The sequence below is a fragment of the Neomonachus schauinslandi genome, chromosome 11 (genome assembly GCF_002201575.2).
Source record: "Neomonachus schauinslandi chromosome 11, ASM220157v2, whole genome shotgun sequence".
Taxonomy (NCBI): domain Eukaryota; kingdom Metazoa; phylum Chordata; class Mammalia; order Carnivora; family Phocidae; genus Neomonachus; species Neomonachus schauinslandi.
The window spans coordinates 57,405,345-57,423,058 of NC_058413.1; the positions used below are offsets into that span (position 1 = coordinate 57,405,345).

The 17,714-nt window shown below is 37.4% G+C and overlaps 1 protein-coding gene across 1 annotated transcript in view; it reads right to left on the reverse strand.

Moving 5' to 3' along the window:
* Positions 1–17,714, reverse strand: part of INTS4 (integrator complex subunit 4) — a 109,801-nt gene that overhangs the window by 68,107 nt on the left and 23,980 nt on the right. The window contains exon 4 of the mRNA XM_021704596.1: positions 14,360–14,466. Coding sequence (XP_021560271.1) covers positions 14,360–14,466 — 107 coding nt within the window. The remainder of the gene's footprint in view (positions 1–14,359; positions 14,467–17,714) is intronic.

The window sequence follows — 17,714 nt, forward strand, 5'->3', positions numbered from 1 at the left end:
CAGTCCAGGGCTTGTTTCCCCACTCAGCTGCATAAATAACTTCATGATTTTGAAAGTTTTGCTCACTATGTACAGAGTTGGGCATTTGCACCTTAAATACTTAAAAAGCTCCACAATACCTGTTTTCCTGAAATATATTTATACTGTTACTCCCAAGTATCACTAGTCTCCAGCATGAAGAATCACTCCGGTTTCTAATTACTACATGATAAACATACTGACACTAAATTAACAACCAATTCTTGTGATTAGCTAACCAGGCTACCAATACTTTGTATAAGTAATACACACACAGACACACACACACACACACACACTGAACAAACAGGAAGATGTATCAGATAAGTAAATATATTATAGCTGATTCTGGAGCTAGAATAGAGAAAGTACAAGATGAACCTGGATTATTTTGTTGTGCCAGAAAAAAAGGAAGTATTCGAAGAAAACAGAAGTCAAAAGAACACAGAAGCCACTTAAAGGGGCTCCTATTTGGCCAAATCAGGAAATTTGTTTTTGTTCTTGTTGTTGTTTTTCAAATCAGGAAAATTTGAACATCAAGGTGAATATAGTAACAGAATTGAAATGAATAAACAAGGAATCTGTGAGTTTGTAACTGATATAAACAAGCTGAAAGTCTGATGACAGAATATTTACATAGTCTCAAAGTACCACCCCACAAAATATTTAGTCATTTCAAAAGGAATGAGTAACTTTACAGTGAAAAAATGTGATAGACACTATCTTAACCAAGTGATCAAAGTTAACATCATTAGTAATAGGACAAATCAAAATCACCTAACAGGATGCAATAAGAGCATCACATCTGTGATATTCTTGCCAAAGGCAGTAACTTAAACCTAATTATGAGAAAATATCAGACAAATCCAAATTTCGGAAGGTTCTACAAAATACCTATCCTATAATTTTCAAAAATGTCAATGTCATAAAATCAAGTAATGACTGAGGAATTATTCCAGATTGAAGAAGACTAATGAGATGTGACTAAAATGCAACATGTGGTTCTGAACTGGATCCTTTACCAATAAAAGACATGATTGGTACAAATAGTGAAATCTGAGTGAGGTCTGAGGATCAAATGGTAGCATATGCTGATGTTAATGTCCTGTTGATGATCATACTGAAGTTATGTAGGAAAATATCTTTTTTTTTTTTTAAAGATTTTATTTATTTGTTTGAGAAAGAGAGAATGAGAGACAGAGAGCATGAGAGGGAGGAGGGTCAGAGGGAGAAGCAGACTCCCTACCGAGCAGGGAGCCTGATGTGGGACTCGATCCCGGGACTCCAGGATCATGACCTGAGCCGAAGGCAGTCGCTCAACCAACTGAGCCACCCAGGCGCCCAGGAAAATATCTTTTTTATAGATAATATACAATGAAGTACTCAGGAGTAATGGGGCACTATGTTAGCTACTTATTCTAAAATAGTTCACAAAAAAAACAAAGTTCTCTATAACTGGACTTGCAATTTTTCTGCAAGATTGAGACTTAAAAAAAATTAACAGTCTAAATACACACAAGAAAAAATAAAATAGCCATACTGTTTCATAAACATTAGAAAAATAGGGGCAGCTGGCTGGCTCAGTCAGTAGAGCATGTGACTCTCTTGGGGTCATATGTTCAAGCCCAATGTTGAGTGTAGAGATTATTTAAAAATAAAATCTTGGGGTGCCTGGGTGGCTCAGTTGGTTGCGCATCCAACTCTTGGTTTTGGATCAGGTCATGATCTCATGGATGGTGGGATCAAGCCCCAAATCGGACTCCACGCTCAGCAGGGAGTCTGCTTGAAGATTCTCTCCCTCTGCCCCTCCTGCTGTGTGCATGCATGCTCTCTCGCTCAAATAAATCTTTTTAATTTTTTTAAAAGATTTTTTTTATTTATTTGACAGAGAGAGACACAGCAAGAGAGGGAACACAAGCAGGGGGAGTGGGAGAGGGAGAAGCAGGTTTCCCGTGGAGCAGGGAGCCCAATGTGGGGCTCGATCCCAGCACCCTGGGATCAGGACCTGAGGCGAAGGCAGACACTTAACGACTGAGCCACCCAGGCACCCCTCAAATAAATAAATCTTTTTTAAATAAATAAATAAAATCTTAAAAAAAAGAAAAATATTACATTATCCATAAGAACAAGTGTATTTTTAAGAACATAAAAAGAAAGAGGCAGCAATAATAGAACCACACTCAAACAGGTTCAGAGAATGCCTCAAGGAAGTGTAGGAAGCTTTGCAGACAAAGTGGGTTCCATAAATTGTTTCATCTCTTGTCTGAGAGTCAAAGTAGCATAGCTGAATGAACAGGGACTTAAGTCAGACAGACCTAGGTTTGATTGCTGGCCCTGCTACGTAGTTATCTATGTGATCTTCACTAAACCCCACAAGTTTTTTGGTTTTTTTTTTTTAAGATTTTATTTATTTATTTGACAGAGAGAGAGCAGGAGAGCACAAGCAGTGGGAGCAGCAGAGGGAGAGGGAGAACCAGGCCCCCTGCCTAGCAGGGAGCCCGATGCGGGGCTCAATCCCAGCACGATCATGACCAAAGGCAGTCACTTAACCAACTGAGCCACGCAGGCGCCCCATAAACCCCACAAGTTTTTATAGAAACCCTTACTTTGTAAAAATAGGAATAATATCTCCTACCATGAAGTTTTGTGGTGAGTATACTAAATGAACTCATTTAAGAATTACTGTATGGGAGCGCCTGGGTGGCTCAGTTGGTTAAGCATCCAACTCTTGATTTCAGCTCAGGTCATGATCTCAGGGTTGTGGGATCCAGCCCTGTGCTGGGCATGGAGTCTGCTTGGGATTCTCTCTCTCCCTCTCCCTCTGCCCCTCCCCCTGTGCCCTTGCACTCACTCACTTTCTCGCTCTCTCCCCCCACACCCCCCCCAAAAAAATTACTGTATGTGAAATTAGCTAATAGTGTCTGGGACATAATAGACATTCAGTAAGTACAAGTGCCTAGCATAGTGCCTAGCACTTAGCATGTACTTAAAAAAAAAAAAACAACCTACTTAAAAAGAGGAGAGGGGTGCCTAGGTGGCTCAGTCATTAAGCGCCTGCCTTCGGCTCAGGTCATGGTCCCAGGGTCCTGGGATCGAGCCCCACATCAGGCTCCCTGCTCGGCAAGAAGCCTGCTTCTCCCTCTCCCACTCCCCCTGCTTGTGTTCCCTCTCTCGCTGTGTCTCTCTCAAATAAATAAATAAAATATTAAAAAAAAAAAGAGAGAGAGAAGGAGAACAGGCAAGGAAAAGAAGACCAAGTGATGGCCAAAAAAAAAAAAAACAGAAAATGGAGAAGGGTCAGAGGTAAGAGTGGGCACCTGGATGAAATAGGTCTGCTGACCTAGAACACACAAGCATGAACTTTCTAGTGACGGATATCTGACAACAGGGCAGTCTGTCATGAAAGGTAGAGAGCACCTGTTACTGGCTCACACCAGAATGCTCCCGGAGAAGATTCCTGAATTAAGCAGGAACCTAGACTAGGTGAGAAGCTATGTCCCATGTGAATATGGGATGGGCAGGTAGGCTTACTCGGAGAAGAGAACAAAGGAAACCTGGGGAGAAAGCCACTATGCTGAGGGTTTGGTGCTCAGAAACAGAACCTCTCATTATAAAAATGGTTCCCTCAAACATTTTAGATCAGAGTTAATTCTTGCCTCCAAGTTATTTAGGCTGCAAAAATGTGAAACATACACTCATGTCCTCAAAATGTCTTATATATAAAGCTCAAAATTAACAATCAAATTAAGACAGTGAAACTGAGAAATTATGAGAAACTTTAGATATGAAGCTGACAATGACTCTGTCAGTTAATAAAGCAGGATTTTTTTAACAAACTATTTTAGTATGAAAACATCATTTCTCATAACTAAACTGTTGACTGACCTACCAGCCCCTGAAGGTTGCTTCCACTGTAACAAATACTTTATTTGATTTTCAAACAACAAACTGAAACCTTCCTGCTTCTATTAAGGTAACCAGGCAACACTGCTACATAACGAGCCTATTATACTGCACACTGAGCGTTAGGCCAAAGGACAGTGGAAGTCCAAATCACAGCCTCAGGGCAGCAGTTACACTTCTGCAATGTCCACCCCATACAGGTCGCTTCTTGCATCACGCCATCATCACTAATGGCTGCCTAGTGTGTCTGCTCTGCAGATGATGCTACTTTGATGTTACACCCAGGCCACTAAAGTGACGTCATTTTCATATTAATGGAGTAAGCAAACCACATTCCCAATAATAAGAGCAGTCCGTGTCAAAAATAAGCTAAACCAACCAGTTTAAAGCTATTGCTATAGGGGAAAAAAAATCAATGTCTAAGTATATCAAGAAAAGCTGAGAATGAAGTTCCTTAAGTAAGACAAAAATAACTTAATGACTCATTCAATTTCAATATGGATTGTTTTCAAGCAGACAAAAATTCAGTGTACTTTGTATGCAAATGATTTTAACAGATACACTCTCCTAACAAACCATACATAATATCTGAGTAGAATTTTCTAAATGTTAAAATGCTGTATGTCTTTTAAGAGTTTACTATACTTATGCCACAGAATTAAAGGAACAGAAAAGAAACAGAGAGACTGGATGAAAAGGGGAGATGGAGACAGACAAGAATTAAAAATAGGCTCTAAGAAAGCCTTACACAAAAAAATGACAAGAATATCTGTTCTACTGGAAAAATCTTCATAGATAGGAAGGAAAGCAGAAGATCTCCAACTTCAGTTGTACAAACGCTATATATGAAAAGAATATTAATTTCCTAGCCAAATCTGTGAACCAAATCTTTTCAAATGAGGATTAGTTGTACAATGTACCTCAAAGGATTACTGACAGGATAAAATGAGATGAACTTTGAAGAGTTAAGAGTACTTGAAGGCATGACTTTCTTCCTACTGTGAAACAAAAAATATGGCAGATTCGTACCCTGTATTTGAAAGACATATAAAGGAACAATCTGAACTTCAAACAATAATAATGATAGAAATGGATTATAATATATTAAACAAAATGAGAGAGAGACAGGAAAGAAGGGAGGGAGGGAAAGATTTATTTACAGTAGTATGTCAACTAATAAGGAATAAGAGTTAGAAAATCATGATTTTGCAATGACCAGAGTATCAACTGACTCAGCAAAATTTATTAGTAGTCTCTAAAATAGTGAGTAAAAATTTGATGGGGAAGAGAATATTTACATTAACTCAAAATATCTCCCACAAATCACTTATTAATCATAGGAAGAATTGTAACTCTACAACAAAAATCCTGGTAGTCATCACCTTAACCAATTATCAAAGTTAACAACATCAATAATGAGTCAAAACCTCATCTGTGCCTTATAATATGATAAACTGAGAATAAATATTATTTATGTGGTATTCCTGCCAAAATATATAACCTGAATCTAAAGAGAGGAAATACAGATTATACAGACTGAACAGATAAACACAGATTAAAAGACATTCTGTAATAAATGGTCTATATTCTTCAAAAATGTCAAGGTCATGAAAGACAAAGACAGGCTGAGGGACCTTTCCAAATTATGAAGAGGGATGAAAACTAAATGCATTCTGTGACCCTGAACCAGAAAAGAAAAATTTATATGAAGGATAATATTGGGACAATCAGTAGAATGTGAATAAAGGTTGAGATTAGTATTAGTATTGTACCAAGTTAAATTTCCTGATTATCAGAATTGCATTGTGTTTATAAAAATTACATCCTTTTTTTAAGATGTATTTATTTATTTCAGAGAGAGAATGCGTGTGCATGCGGGGGTGGGGGGGGGAGCAGCGGGAACAGGTGCAGAGGAAGAGAATCTTAAGCAGGTTCACACCCAGCGTGGACCCCCACACAGGGCCAGATCACATGACCGTAAGATCATAATCTGAGCTAAAATCAAGAGTTGGATGCTTAACTGAATGAGCCACCCAGGTGCCCCCAAATTATATCCTTCTTAAGAAATACACTTCAGTATTTAAGTATTACTTTAGTGGAAAAAGGGCATTATGACTGCAATTTATTGTTACAAGGTTCAGGAAAAAATAATACATATATACACAGTGATAATGATAAAGCAAATGTGGGAAAATGTTAACTATTAGTGAACCAGGAAGAAGGATATATGGAAATTCTTTACATCATCATTATTATTATTATTTTAAGAAGGCTCCATGCCCAGCATGGAGCCCAACACAGGGCTTGAACTCACAACCCTGAGATCAAGACCTCAGCTGAAATCAAGAGTCTGTCACCCAAACAACTAAGCCACCCAGGCAGCTGTACATTACTTTACAATTTGGGGGGTAAGTTTGAAATTGCTGAGGTGTCTGGATTTTGTCCCAACCCAATACTTTCCCAGAATTCTCTTTCTCAGTGAAAGGCACCTAGCATCTTGCTAAGGACTGGGGGTGAGGGGAGAATGGGAAGTTACTCTTTAACTCATAAAGTTTCAGTTTTGCAAAGTGAAGAGATGGGTGAAGAATGATGGTGATGGTGGCATAATATACTTAATGCCACGGAACTGTACACTTTAAAATGATTACAATGGTAAATTTTATGTTATGTGTGTTTTTTAAATTTTAAAAAATTTATTCACTTTAAAAAAATTCATGTATTTTACCATAGTTAAAAAAAATTTTTTTTAAAGTTAAATATAGGTTTAATGGCCCTGCCATTTCATTCCCAGAATAAATAGACCCAAAACTGAACTGAAAACATTCTTCCAACCAAAACTTGTAAACAAATACTCAGAGCAGCATTATTCACAACAGCCAAAGAAACAACAGAAATGTTGAAAGATTCACCACAATTCAAATTCAAAGGGTGAATTCTTTATAATAACAGCTTTATTGAAATATAACTCACATACCACACAATTCATCCAGTTAATGTACACAATTCAATGGTCTTTGGTATATTTATGTATGGGTACAATCATCATCACAGTTAATTTACAACATTTTCATCATTTCAAAGAGATGCCCTTTTGCTACCAACCACATATCCCTCTATTTATCCCAGCCCTAAGTACCTACCTACTAATCAACTTTCTGTCTCTGTTAGATTTACCCATTACGGAAATTTCATATAGACGGAATCATATATGTAAGTTTTTTGTAACTAGCTTCTTTCACTCGACATGTTTTCAAGATTCATCCAGCTGTAGTGTATATTAATATTTCATTCCTCTTTATGGTCAAAGAATATTCCACTGTATTTTGTTGATCCATTCATCAGTTGCTGAGATGGTCATCTCGGTTGTTTCCACCTTTTGAGTATTATGAATATTGCTGCTATAAACATTTATGTACAAATTTTGTGTGAATATGCTTCAGTTCTCTTGATAGATACCTACAAGTGGAATTGCTGAATCATATAGTAAGCCTGTATCTTTAATTTTTTGAGGAACTGCTGAACTATTTTGCAAAGCAGCTGAGGCATTTTACATTGCCACCGGAAATGGAGGAGAGCTCCAATTACTCCAAATCCTCACCAAAACTTGGTATGGTCAAGCCTTTTTTAGTATAACCATCCAAAAGGTGTGAAACAGCATCTCACTGTGGTTTTGATTTGTATTTCCCTAATGACTGAAGATGCTGAGCATCGTTTTGTGTTTATTGGCTACTTGTATATCTTCTTTGGAGAAATGCCTATTAAGATCTTTTGCCCATTTTTAAATTGTTATTTGTATTTTTGTTAGGTTGTAAGAGATCTTTATATAGTCTAGACATTAGACATATAATTTGCCAGTATTTTTTTCCCATTCTGTGGACTGTCTTCACTTTCTTGATAGCGTCTTTCCAGTCATAATTCTTCAATTTTGATGAAATCCAATTTATCTATTTTTTCTTTTGTTCCTTGTGCTTTTGTAGTATCTAATAATCCACTGGCAAATCCATGGTCATGAAAATCTATAGCTATGTTTTCTTCTAAGAAGTTTATAGTTTTAGCTGACATATTTAGGTCTTTGATACATTTTGAGTTAATTTTTACATATGGTGTTAGTTAAGTTTCCAAATTCATTCTTTTGCAGGTGGATATCAAGTTGTCCCAGCACCACATGTTGAATAGACTGTTCTTTCTCCATTGAATGGTATTGGTATCCTTTCAAAAAATCAGTTGACCAAAGATACATGGGATTAATTTTGGGTTCTCAATTCTATTTCACTGATCTTTACAAGTACCTATTGATGCTTAGTTAAGTTTTGAAATCTGCTAGTGTACCTGTTACTGTGTTCTTCTTTTCCAAGACTGTTTTGGCTATCCTGGTTCCCTGTGAAAATCCATATAGTTTTCAAGTACAAGTTTTTTACTTCTTTTATTAAATGTATTTTATTAGTTTTGATGCTATAATAAATGGATTTTCTTAATTTCATTTTCATATTGCTCACTGCAAATATAGAGAAATACAATTGATCTTTTAATACATTCATATTGCCTCCTGCAACATTCCCGAACTTGTTTATTACTTCTAATAGTTTTTAAATGGATTCCTTAGAATTTTTTATATATAAGGTCATGTCATGTGAACAGACAGGGATAGTTTTACTTCTTCCTTCCCAGGACTGATGCCTTTTATTTCCTTTTCTTGCCTAAGTACCTTGGCTAGAACCTCCAGCACAATGCAGAATAGACATAAGACACAAGAACATAGCTGTTTTGTTCCTGATCTTAGGTGGGGAAGGTATCCAATCTTTCACTATTAGTATGTTAGCTGTCAGTTTTTCAGACGGCCTTTATCAGGCTGAAGAGGTTCTATTCTACTCCCAGGCTTTTTTTTAAGTGTTTTTATAATTTTATAAGAAATTATATTGGATCTTGTCAAATGCTTTTTCTAAATCTACTCTAAGATGATCATGGAGTTTTGTCTTTTATTCTTTTTTTAATTTAGTTTCAGATGTTGAACCAATTTGCATTCCTGGAATGAAACCCATTTGGTTGTGGTGTATAATCCTATTTACAAATAGCAGAATTTGGCTTGCTAGTATTTTGTTAAGGATTTTTACATTCATATTCATAAAAAAACACTGGTCTAGAGTTTGCTTTTCATGTGAGGTCTTTGGTTTTGGTTTTAGGCTCATATTAACCTCATAGAATGAGCTGGGAAGTGTTCACTCCTATTTTGGGGGAAAGTGAAAAACTGGTGTTCCTATTTAAATGTTTGATATAAAGCCATCTGAGGGTGAGCTTTTCTTTGTCAGTAGGTTTCTGTTTTTTTCATTACTAATTTAATTTCTTTAATTGTTATGGGTCTATTCAGATTGTCTACTTCTTCTTGAGTCAGTTTTGGTAGTCTCTTTATACAAATTTGTCCATTTCATCTAAGTTATCTATTTTATTAGCATATGATTATTCACAATTTTCTTTTATAATCTTTTTTTATTTCTATCACATTGGTATTAATGTGCTCTATTTCTTTTCTGATTCTGGTAATTTTCTCTTTCTTTCCTGAGCAATATAACTAAAGGTTTGTCAATTTTGTAGATCTTTTCAAAGAACAAGCTTTTGGTTTCACTGACTTTTTCCTGTTTTTCTATTCTCTATTTCATTAATTTCCACTCTAATCTTTCTTTTTTAAGATTTTATTTATTTATTTGACAGAGAGAGAGAGAGCACAAGTAGGGGAAGCGGCAGGCAGAGGGAGAGGGAGAAGCAGGCTTCCCGCCGAGCAGGGAGCCCGATGTGGGGCTCAATCCCAGGACCCTGGGGTCATGACCCGAGCCGAAGGCAGCTGCTTAACTGACTGAGCCACCCAGGCGCCCCTCCATTCTAATCTTTCTCATTTCCCTCCATCTGCATGCTTTGTTTTTAGTGTACTCTTCTTTTCCCAGTGTTTTAAGGTGGAAGGTTAGGTTACTGATTGAGATCTTTTGACTTTTTTTACCATAGGCATTTCGAGCTATAAATTTCCCTCTAAGCATGCCGTAGCTAAATCCCCCAAGTTTTCATTCATCTCCAAGTATTTTCTAATTTCTCTTTTGATTTCTTTTTTGACCCATTGGTGATATAGGAGTATGTTGTTTAATTTCCATACTTAGGGGTGCCTGGGTGGCTCAGTTGTTAAGCGTCTGCCTTCAGCTCAGGTCATGATCCCGGTGTCCTGGGATAGAGCCCCGCATCGGGCTCCCTGCTCAGCAGGAAGCCTGCTTCTCCCTCTTCCACTCTCCCTGCTTGTGTTCCCATTCTCGCTGTCAAATAAATAAAATCTTAAAAAAAAAAAATTCCATTTTTAGGGGTTTCCCAAATTTCTTTCTGTTACTGATTTCTAATTTCATTCCACTGTGATTAGAGAACATACTTTGTATTATTTCTACCGAAAAGGTGAATGCTACTGTATGTGAATCTTATCTCAAAACATATTGTATGACAAAATCACAGACAAAATGGCATTAGGCAATATAAATACTAACTGTAGCTATGCATCATGGTCTTTACTTACTTGAGTCTGCAAAAGCTTTTGACAGATCTACCATTTTCAAATGGTTCAAATTTTTACTCCATTATGAGCCTCTACAAACGGTGAAGAAACATACAAAACCCCACATGTGAAACTAGCAAAGAATATGAAAAGTTTATTCTGAAGAGAGGAAATAGAAACAAAACACAAATATGAAGCTTCACTGGTAATCTTTTAAAAAGGAAATTTTAAAAATAATAATTAAAAAATAAAAGGAAATTTTTTTTTAAGATTTTATTTGTCAGAGAGAGAGGGAGAGAGAGACAGAAAGCAAGCACAAACAGGGGGAGCGGAAGGCAGAGGGAGAAGCAGTCTCCCTGCATAGCAAGGAGCCCAATGCAGGACTCGATCCCAGTACCCCAGGATCATGACCTGAGCCAAAGGCAGCCGCTTAACTGACTGAGCCACTCAGGCATCCCAAAAAGGAAATTTAAAGAAAAAACATTTTCCTCCTACCAGATTAATGGGTTTGTCTTCTGTTTTAAAACATTAATTCCCATGCCTCCTTTGTCATGTCATAGATTAAATGACCAGATAAGTGTGGATTTATCTCTGGGCTTTCTATTCTATTCCATTGATCTAGGTATCTATATTGTGCCAGTACCATACTGTTTTGATTATTATAGCTTTGTAGTATATCTTGAAATCTGAAATTGTGTTACCTCCAGCTTTGTTTTTAATTTCTTAAGATTCCTTTGGCTATTCAGGCTCTTCTGTGGTTCCATACAAATTTCAGTATTATTTGCTCTGTGAAAATGCTATTGGTATTGTAACAGGGACTGCATCAAATCTGTAGATCGTTTTGGGTAATATGGACACACTGTGGAATATACTATGGGGAAATTATCTTCAATGCATGGTGTTGGGAAGACTGGACAGTTACGTCTAAGAGATTGAAACTGGACCACTTTCTAACACCATACACAAAAAGAAACTCAAAATGGATTAAAGACCTAAATGAGACCTGAAATGACAAAAATCCCAAAACAGAACATAGGCAGTAATATCTCTGACATGGTCCATAGCAACATTTTTCCAGATATGTCTCCTAAGGCAAGGGAAACAAAAGCAAAAATAAACTACTAGGACTACATCAAAAGGAAAAGCTTTTGCACAGCAAAAGAAACCATCAAACAAAATGGAAACCTATTAAATGGGAGAAGATATTTGTAAATGATATATCTAATAAGGGATTAATATCCAGAATATATAAAGAACTTGTACAGCTCAACATCAAAAAACAATCCAATTAAAAAATGGACAGAGGTAGGGTGCCTAGCTGGCTTAGTTAAGCATCTGCCTTTGGCTCAGGTCATGATCCCAGGGTCCTGGGATCAAGCCCCATATCAGACTCCCAGATTAGCAGGGAGTCTGCTTCTCCCACTCCCTCTGCCCCTGCCCCCTGCTCGTGTGCTCTCTGTCTTTCAAATAAATAAAATCTTAAAAAAAAACCATACTGGACAGAGGACATGAATAGACATTTTTCCAAAGAAGATATACAGATGCCCAAAAGATACATGAAAAGATGCTCAACATCACTAGTCATCAGGGAAATGCACATCAAAACCACAACGAGATATCACCTTACACCTATTGGAATGGTTAAAATTAAAAAGACAAGAAATACCAAGTGTTGATAAGGATATGGATCATACATTGTTGGTGGGAATTTAAATTGGTACAATCACTGTAAAAACAGTATGGAGGTTCCTCAAAAAATTAAAAACAGAAATACCATACAATACCCAAAGAAAATGAAAATATTAATTCAGAAAGACATATGCTTCACTATGTTTACTGTAGCATTGTTTCCAATAGCCAAGATATGGAAGCAACTTAACTGTCCACCAACAGATGAGTGGATAACGAAGACAGTGTGTCTGAGTACCTGTATGCATGGGCATGCACACACACACACACACACACAACACACACACACACACACACGAATACTATGCAGCCATAAAAAGGATGAGACATGCCATTTACCACAATATGGATGGACCTAGAGGGTATTATGCTAAGTGAAATAAGTCAGACCGAGAAGGACAAATACCGTATGATTTCACTTACACATGGAATCTAAAAAAAAAACAAAACAAAACCATAAACAAACAAGCAAAAAGCAGAATCAGACCTATAAATACAGAGAACAAACAGTTGGCTGCCAGAAGGCAAGGGTTGGAGGAACTGGGCAAAATGGATGAAGGGGAATGGGAAAAAAAAAACAAAACAAAACAGTAATATCCAATGCTAGAGAGATACAGTGAAATGAGGCACTCCCATACACTGCTGGTGGTCATACAAACTGCAACACTCTGGGAACCAATTTGACAAGAAGTATCAAGAGGCTTAAAAAAAAACCCTAAATGCTTTCAACTAGTAATTCTACTATGTTTAGGAAATAAACCTAAATGCAGAAAATATTTTAGACAATATTCACTGCAGTATTATTCACAATTTAAAAAGTGGTTATAATATAAATGTCCAATAATAGGAGAATGGTTAGATAAACTATAGTTTAATTATTGAGCAAAATATCATGTACCCATTGAAACTGTCTACAAAATATTTACAATATAAAATACTTCTGTTATAATGTCAGTGAAAAAGCAAAATGCAAAATCTTAAAAAAAAAAAAAAAAAAGGGTGGGGCACCTGGGTGGCTCAGTCATTAAGCGTCTGCCTTCAGCTCAGGTCATGATCCCAGGGTCCTGGGATCGAGCCCCGCATCGGGCTCCCTGCTCAGCAGGAAGCCTGCTTCTCCCTCTCCCACTCCCCCTGCTTGTGTTCCCTCTCTCGCTGTCTCTCTCTCTGTGTCAAATAAATAAATAAAATCTTAAAAAAAAAACAAAAACAGCAAACTGAAGAAACTGTTACCTCAAGCATTAACAATCCACTTCATAGGACACTTTTCTCACAAGCACAACCTCACAGACATGTTATTCTCTTACATGGTATATCCATATATATATATTACTTACTCTCTCAAACATACAATCCCTAGTTTTTTCCACTTTGGCTTTTAATATCGTACTTGTCAAAGTGTTTGGGTTTGTTTGTTGTTGTTGTTTATTAAGATAAATGATACACTCTTTTTCCTGGGGCTCAGACATAGTTTTCTACTTCCATAAATATAATATTCTTCCACAGTTCAAACACATTTGTCTTCTTACATTCTCAAAATAAATTTGTCAGAAAGATTAAAAGTAAAACCAATTGTACAAGGTTTAGAAGCTGTTATGTACAAAAGGCAGCTAATTAAAAGCTGCAAATTAAATCAAAAGGCACAACTAATATACATGTATTTCTTTTAGTTAGAAAAAAAAACTAAAAAAATCTTCCCAAACACTTGTTTCTTTGTAGTTGGTCTGTTTATTGAGGCAATAAAGCATAACAAAAAAGAACATGGGCTTTAGAATCAGAGAAACTAGAGTTTATACCCTGGTTCTGCAACTTCCTACCTGTGAAAGATTGAGCAAGTTAAACTCCCTAAACCGCAACGGCCACCTTTGTAAAACAGGGATAAGAGTACTCACCTAAAGGACTACAGAGAACACATGAAAAGCTGGATACAAACTACCCTAATAAGCAGAGTGCATGTATTAAGTACAGTATACATGGCAGCTTTATAATAATTTTCATTTCTTTTGGGAGGATGAGGAAGTTCACTTACTCAAGTTACTCAGCTTTATACCTAATCCCACATCAAGAAACGAAAGGATGGCAGCTCTTAAAACCATTAAGCATCCTTGGTAATTTTTAGTTACAGATTCGGGATGGAGCTAAGCAGATCTTACAGCTCATACTACATCTTCAGGCAATGCAAACTATTCAAAAAAGATGCAACCCTGTATCTAACCATCATGCTCTTACCTTGCAGGCTACATCAACTAATCGCATCTGGATAGCTTGATTCTCTGGGAGTTTAGTGCCAATTGCAAGCAAAGTGTCCAACAGTTGAGCTAGGACTTGATGAGACTCTAGAAAGGAAGATGAAAAGTTGGGTTGGAGAATTTCAAAAGGAGATCACTAGAGAAACTAAATTTACTTGGGTAAAAAATGTACAGTTTTGTTAGCTAGGTTCCTCTATTCAATCCTTGAATCCCCCTCAACCAAAAGCTAAGTTCCTAAAAGGATCATGTCTAAAACTTTGAATCTGGGGCTCCTGGGTGGCTCAGTCAGTTAAGCGTCTTACTTTGGCTCAGGTCATGATCTCAGGGTCCTGGGACTGAGACCCCCACATTGGGCTCCCTGCTCAGTGGGGAGTCTGCTTCTCCCTCTCTCTTCCCTTCTGCCCCTCTCCCTGCTTGTGCTCTCTGTCTCTCACATAAATAAAATCTTTAAAAAAATAAAAGAATAAAACATGAATCCTCCACAAGATTGGGCACAGTACTCCAAAACTGTTATTTATTTATTTGGCACAGAGAGAGAGACAGCGAGAGAGGGAACACAAGCAGGGGGAGTGGGAGAGGGAGAAGCAGTGCTTGATTAATTCAAGGGCTTTTCACAGCTTTCCAGATAAAATCCAAATTCCTTAGCAGGGCATTACACACATACATACCAGTCCCTCCATGAGGTCTAGCTCTGCCTACCTTTCTAGCCTCATCTCTTTAAGTCTCCTCTAGCACCCTTTTTTCCAATTACTTATGATTTCATGTCCCCCTATCTTTGCTCAGGCTAACCTCCCTAGAATTCCTCCACCCATACCCAGCTCCATTCTCAATCCCATTCCCCAGGAAGCACCTACTAATCTTGTAGTGTCACCTGCTTTACAGAACTTTTCCTTCTTCCCCAACAAGAATTGACTATTTCCTCCTTTGTGCTGCCACTGCACCTTATACACTCTAACATTTTACTATACTTATTTTCATATCAGACTAAACCAAGAGACTGAAAGATCCCGGAGGGCAATGATTGTGTCTTATTCACCTTTGTATTCTCTCAATCCAGCACCACTCATTATATGCTCAATGAAGGTTTAGTAAGTGGGCAAAGAGCCAAATCCAAATAAATCAATACCAATCAGCCAGATTCTCTTCTTTGTCTAAATTCTTTTTTGTTCCAAATATGATTCTTTTAATGCTGGCTGTATAAAAGAGGATTTTAGATGGCATTCAGATAATCATTTTTACATTAATAATTATGTTTTAAGGTACATAATGAAAACTGCAGTTACTATCTATTGATGTCACATGACACTAATTTTCTTTTACCCATCAAGATAGTCTCTTTAAATTAACTAAAAAAAAAATTTTGTCCACTTAAGAAAAATATTAAGTAAACTATAGTACAGATGTAAAACAAATATGTCGAAAATGGTGTACATAACATATAAAATGGCTACAGCTCAGAAAACACTGGTGGGGCACTTGGCTGGCTCAGTCGGCAGAACATGCAACTCTTGATCTCAGGGTTGTGAGTTCAAGCCCACATTGGGTGTAGAGATTACTTAAAAATAAGATCTAAAAAAAGAAAGAAAGAAAAGAAGACACTGGCTACATAATCTCTTAGTAAAACTTCTAGTTAAATATAATAGATTGAACACATCTTTCATTATTCTTTCCTAAAATTTCATTAGTAAAAGAGTAAAGAAATTAAAAAGGTATAAACCTAAAAACACCAAAAAAAAACACAAGAAAAACAAAAAACCAAAACAAACCCAGAGGAATAAAGGTAAGTACTTAAGAAAGGCAAATTTTTCAGAGATGAAAAACATTATAGATTAAAAAAAGGCTTTGGCAAAATGGAGAAATCTAATAGTAAATACCTACTGAGGAGGATATCCCTACAAAGCAAATGAATTCTAGCCATAACACCCTAAAAAGATTCAGGAATTGGGAGATTTAAAGCAACAACAACAAAAAGCAAAAATCAGGGATAAGGCAGGGATTTATCTGAGGTCTCTGTAAGAAGCAGTTGGAACTCTGCCTCCCCCCCTGCACTACACAGCATAGTGGCCACTGAAATAGGAAGTATATTCTATATAGAAATTAGACTAGAAAGTTCCCAATTTGGGGGATACCAGGTGAGGACTGGGAAGAAGACGAGATTAAGAGATAGTAACATACTGATAAATGAGACACTTCCCCCCCTCTCCCTAGCCCCCTTCAGCAGCTTTGACTCCAAAAAACACTGCAGTCAGGCATCCATCTTCCTAGCAGGAGACTTATGAACTCCAAAATGGAAAAACTGATGGGCCCCACAGAAAAACATGGAAGACACTAACATCTGAAAGTCCTCCAAAGTGGGGCACCTGGGTGGCTCAGTCATTAAGCGTCTGCCTTCAGCTCAGGTCATGATCCCGGGGTCCTGGGATCGAGCCTGGCATTGGGCTCCCTGCTCGGCGGGAAGCCTGCTTCTCCCTGTCCTGCTCCCCCTGCTTGTGTTCCCTCTCTTGCTGTGTCTCTCTCCGTCAAATAAATAAATAAAATCTTTAAAAAAAAAAAAAAAAAAGTCCTCCAAAGAGGTTCATCCTAGTACAGAGGCTACCAACTGACAAGCCCTGTCCCTTCACACAGAACTACCCATCAGCCTTTTAGTTCCTCGTCCTCATCTTAAATTTAAATGCAAAACCGAAGATCACCAAGAAGTCTCCAATTCAAAAGAGGCCACAAGGAGAAAAGGTACTTCAAGAACACAGAAGAAATATGAAGAAATCTCCAACACTACCACCCTTTATTTGTACAAAATGATTCTACATAACAACCATGAAAAGTTAGCTAAACCTTTTTTTTTTTTTTTAAGATTTTATTTATTTGAAAAAGAGAGAGCAGGGGCAGGGGAGGGGGGTTGGGCAGAGGGAGAAGCAGACTCCCCGCTTAGCAGGGAGCCCGATGCAGGGCTCGATCCCAGGACCCTGAGATCATGACCCAAGCTGAAGGCAGATGCCCAACCAACTGAGCCACCCAGGTGCCCCGTTAGCTAAGCTGTTCTAAGCTTAACTCTTGCTTCTAATAAATCACAAATCTATCTAAACCTTAAGCCCTAGTCTCTCTCCTGAGTTCCAGACCTATATTACAACTACAGGTTGGATGGACATCTCCACGTGGATAATAAATAAATTCTCAACATCTCTCCTCTAAATGATGTAGTTCATCAAACCAAATTCCTCAGAGCCACCAACTTATCTTTCTAAAACTAGACTTGAATATTCCATGCCCTTGCTCAAAAAAACTTCACATGGTTCCCAGTGCCTACAAAATAACATTCAAAATTCCTCAGCACTCAA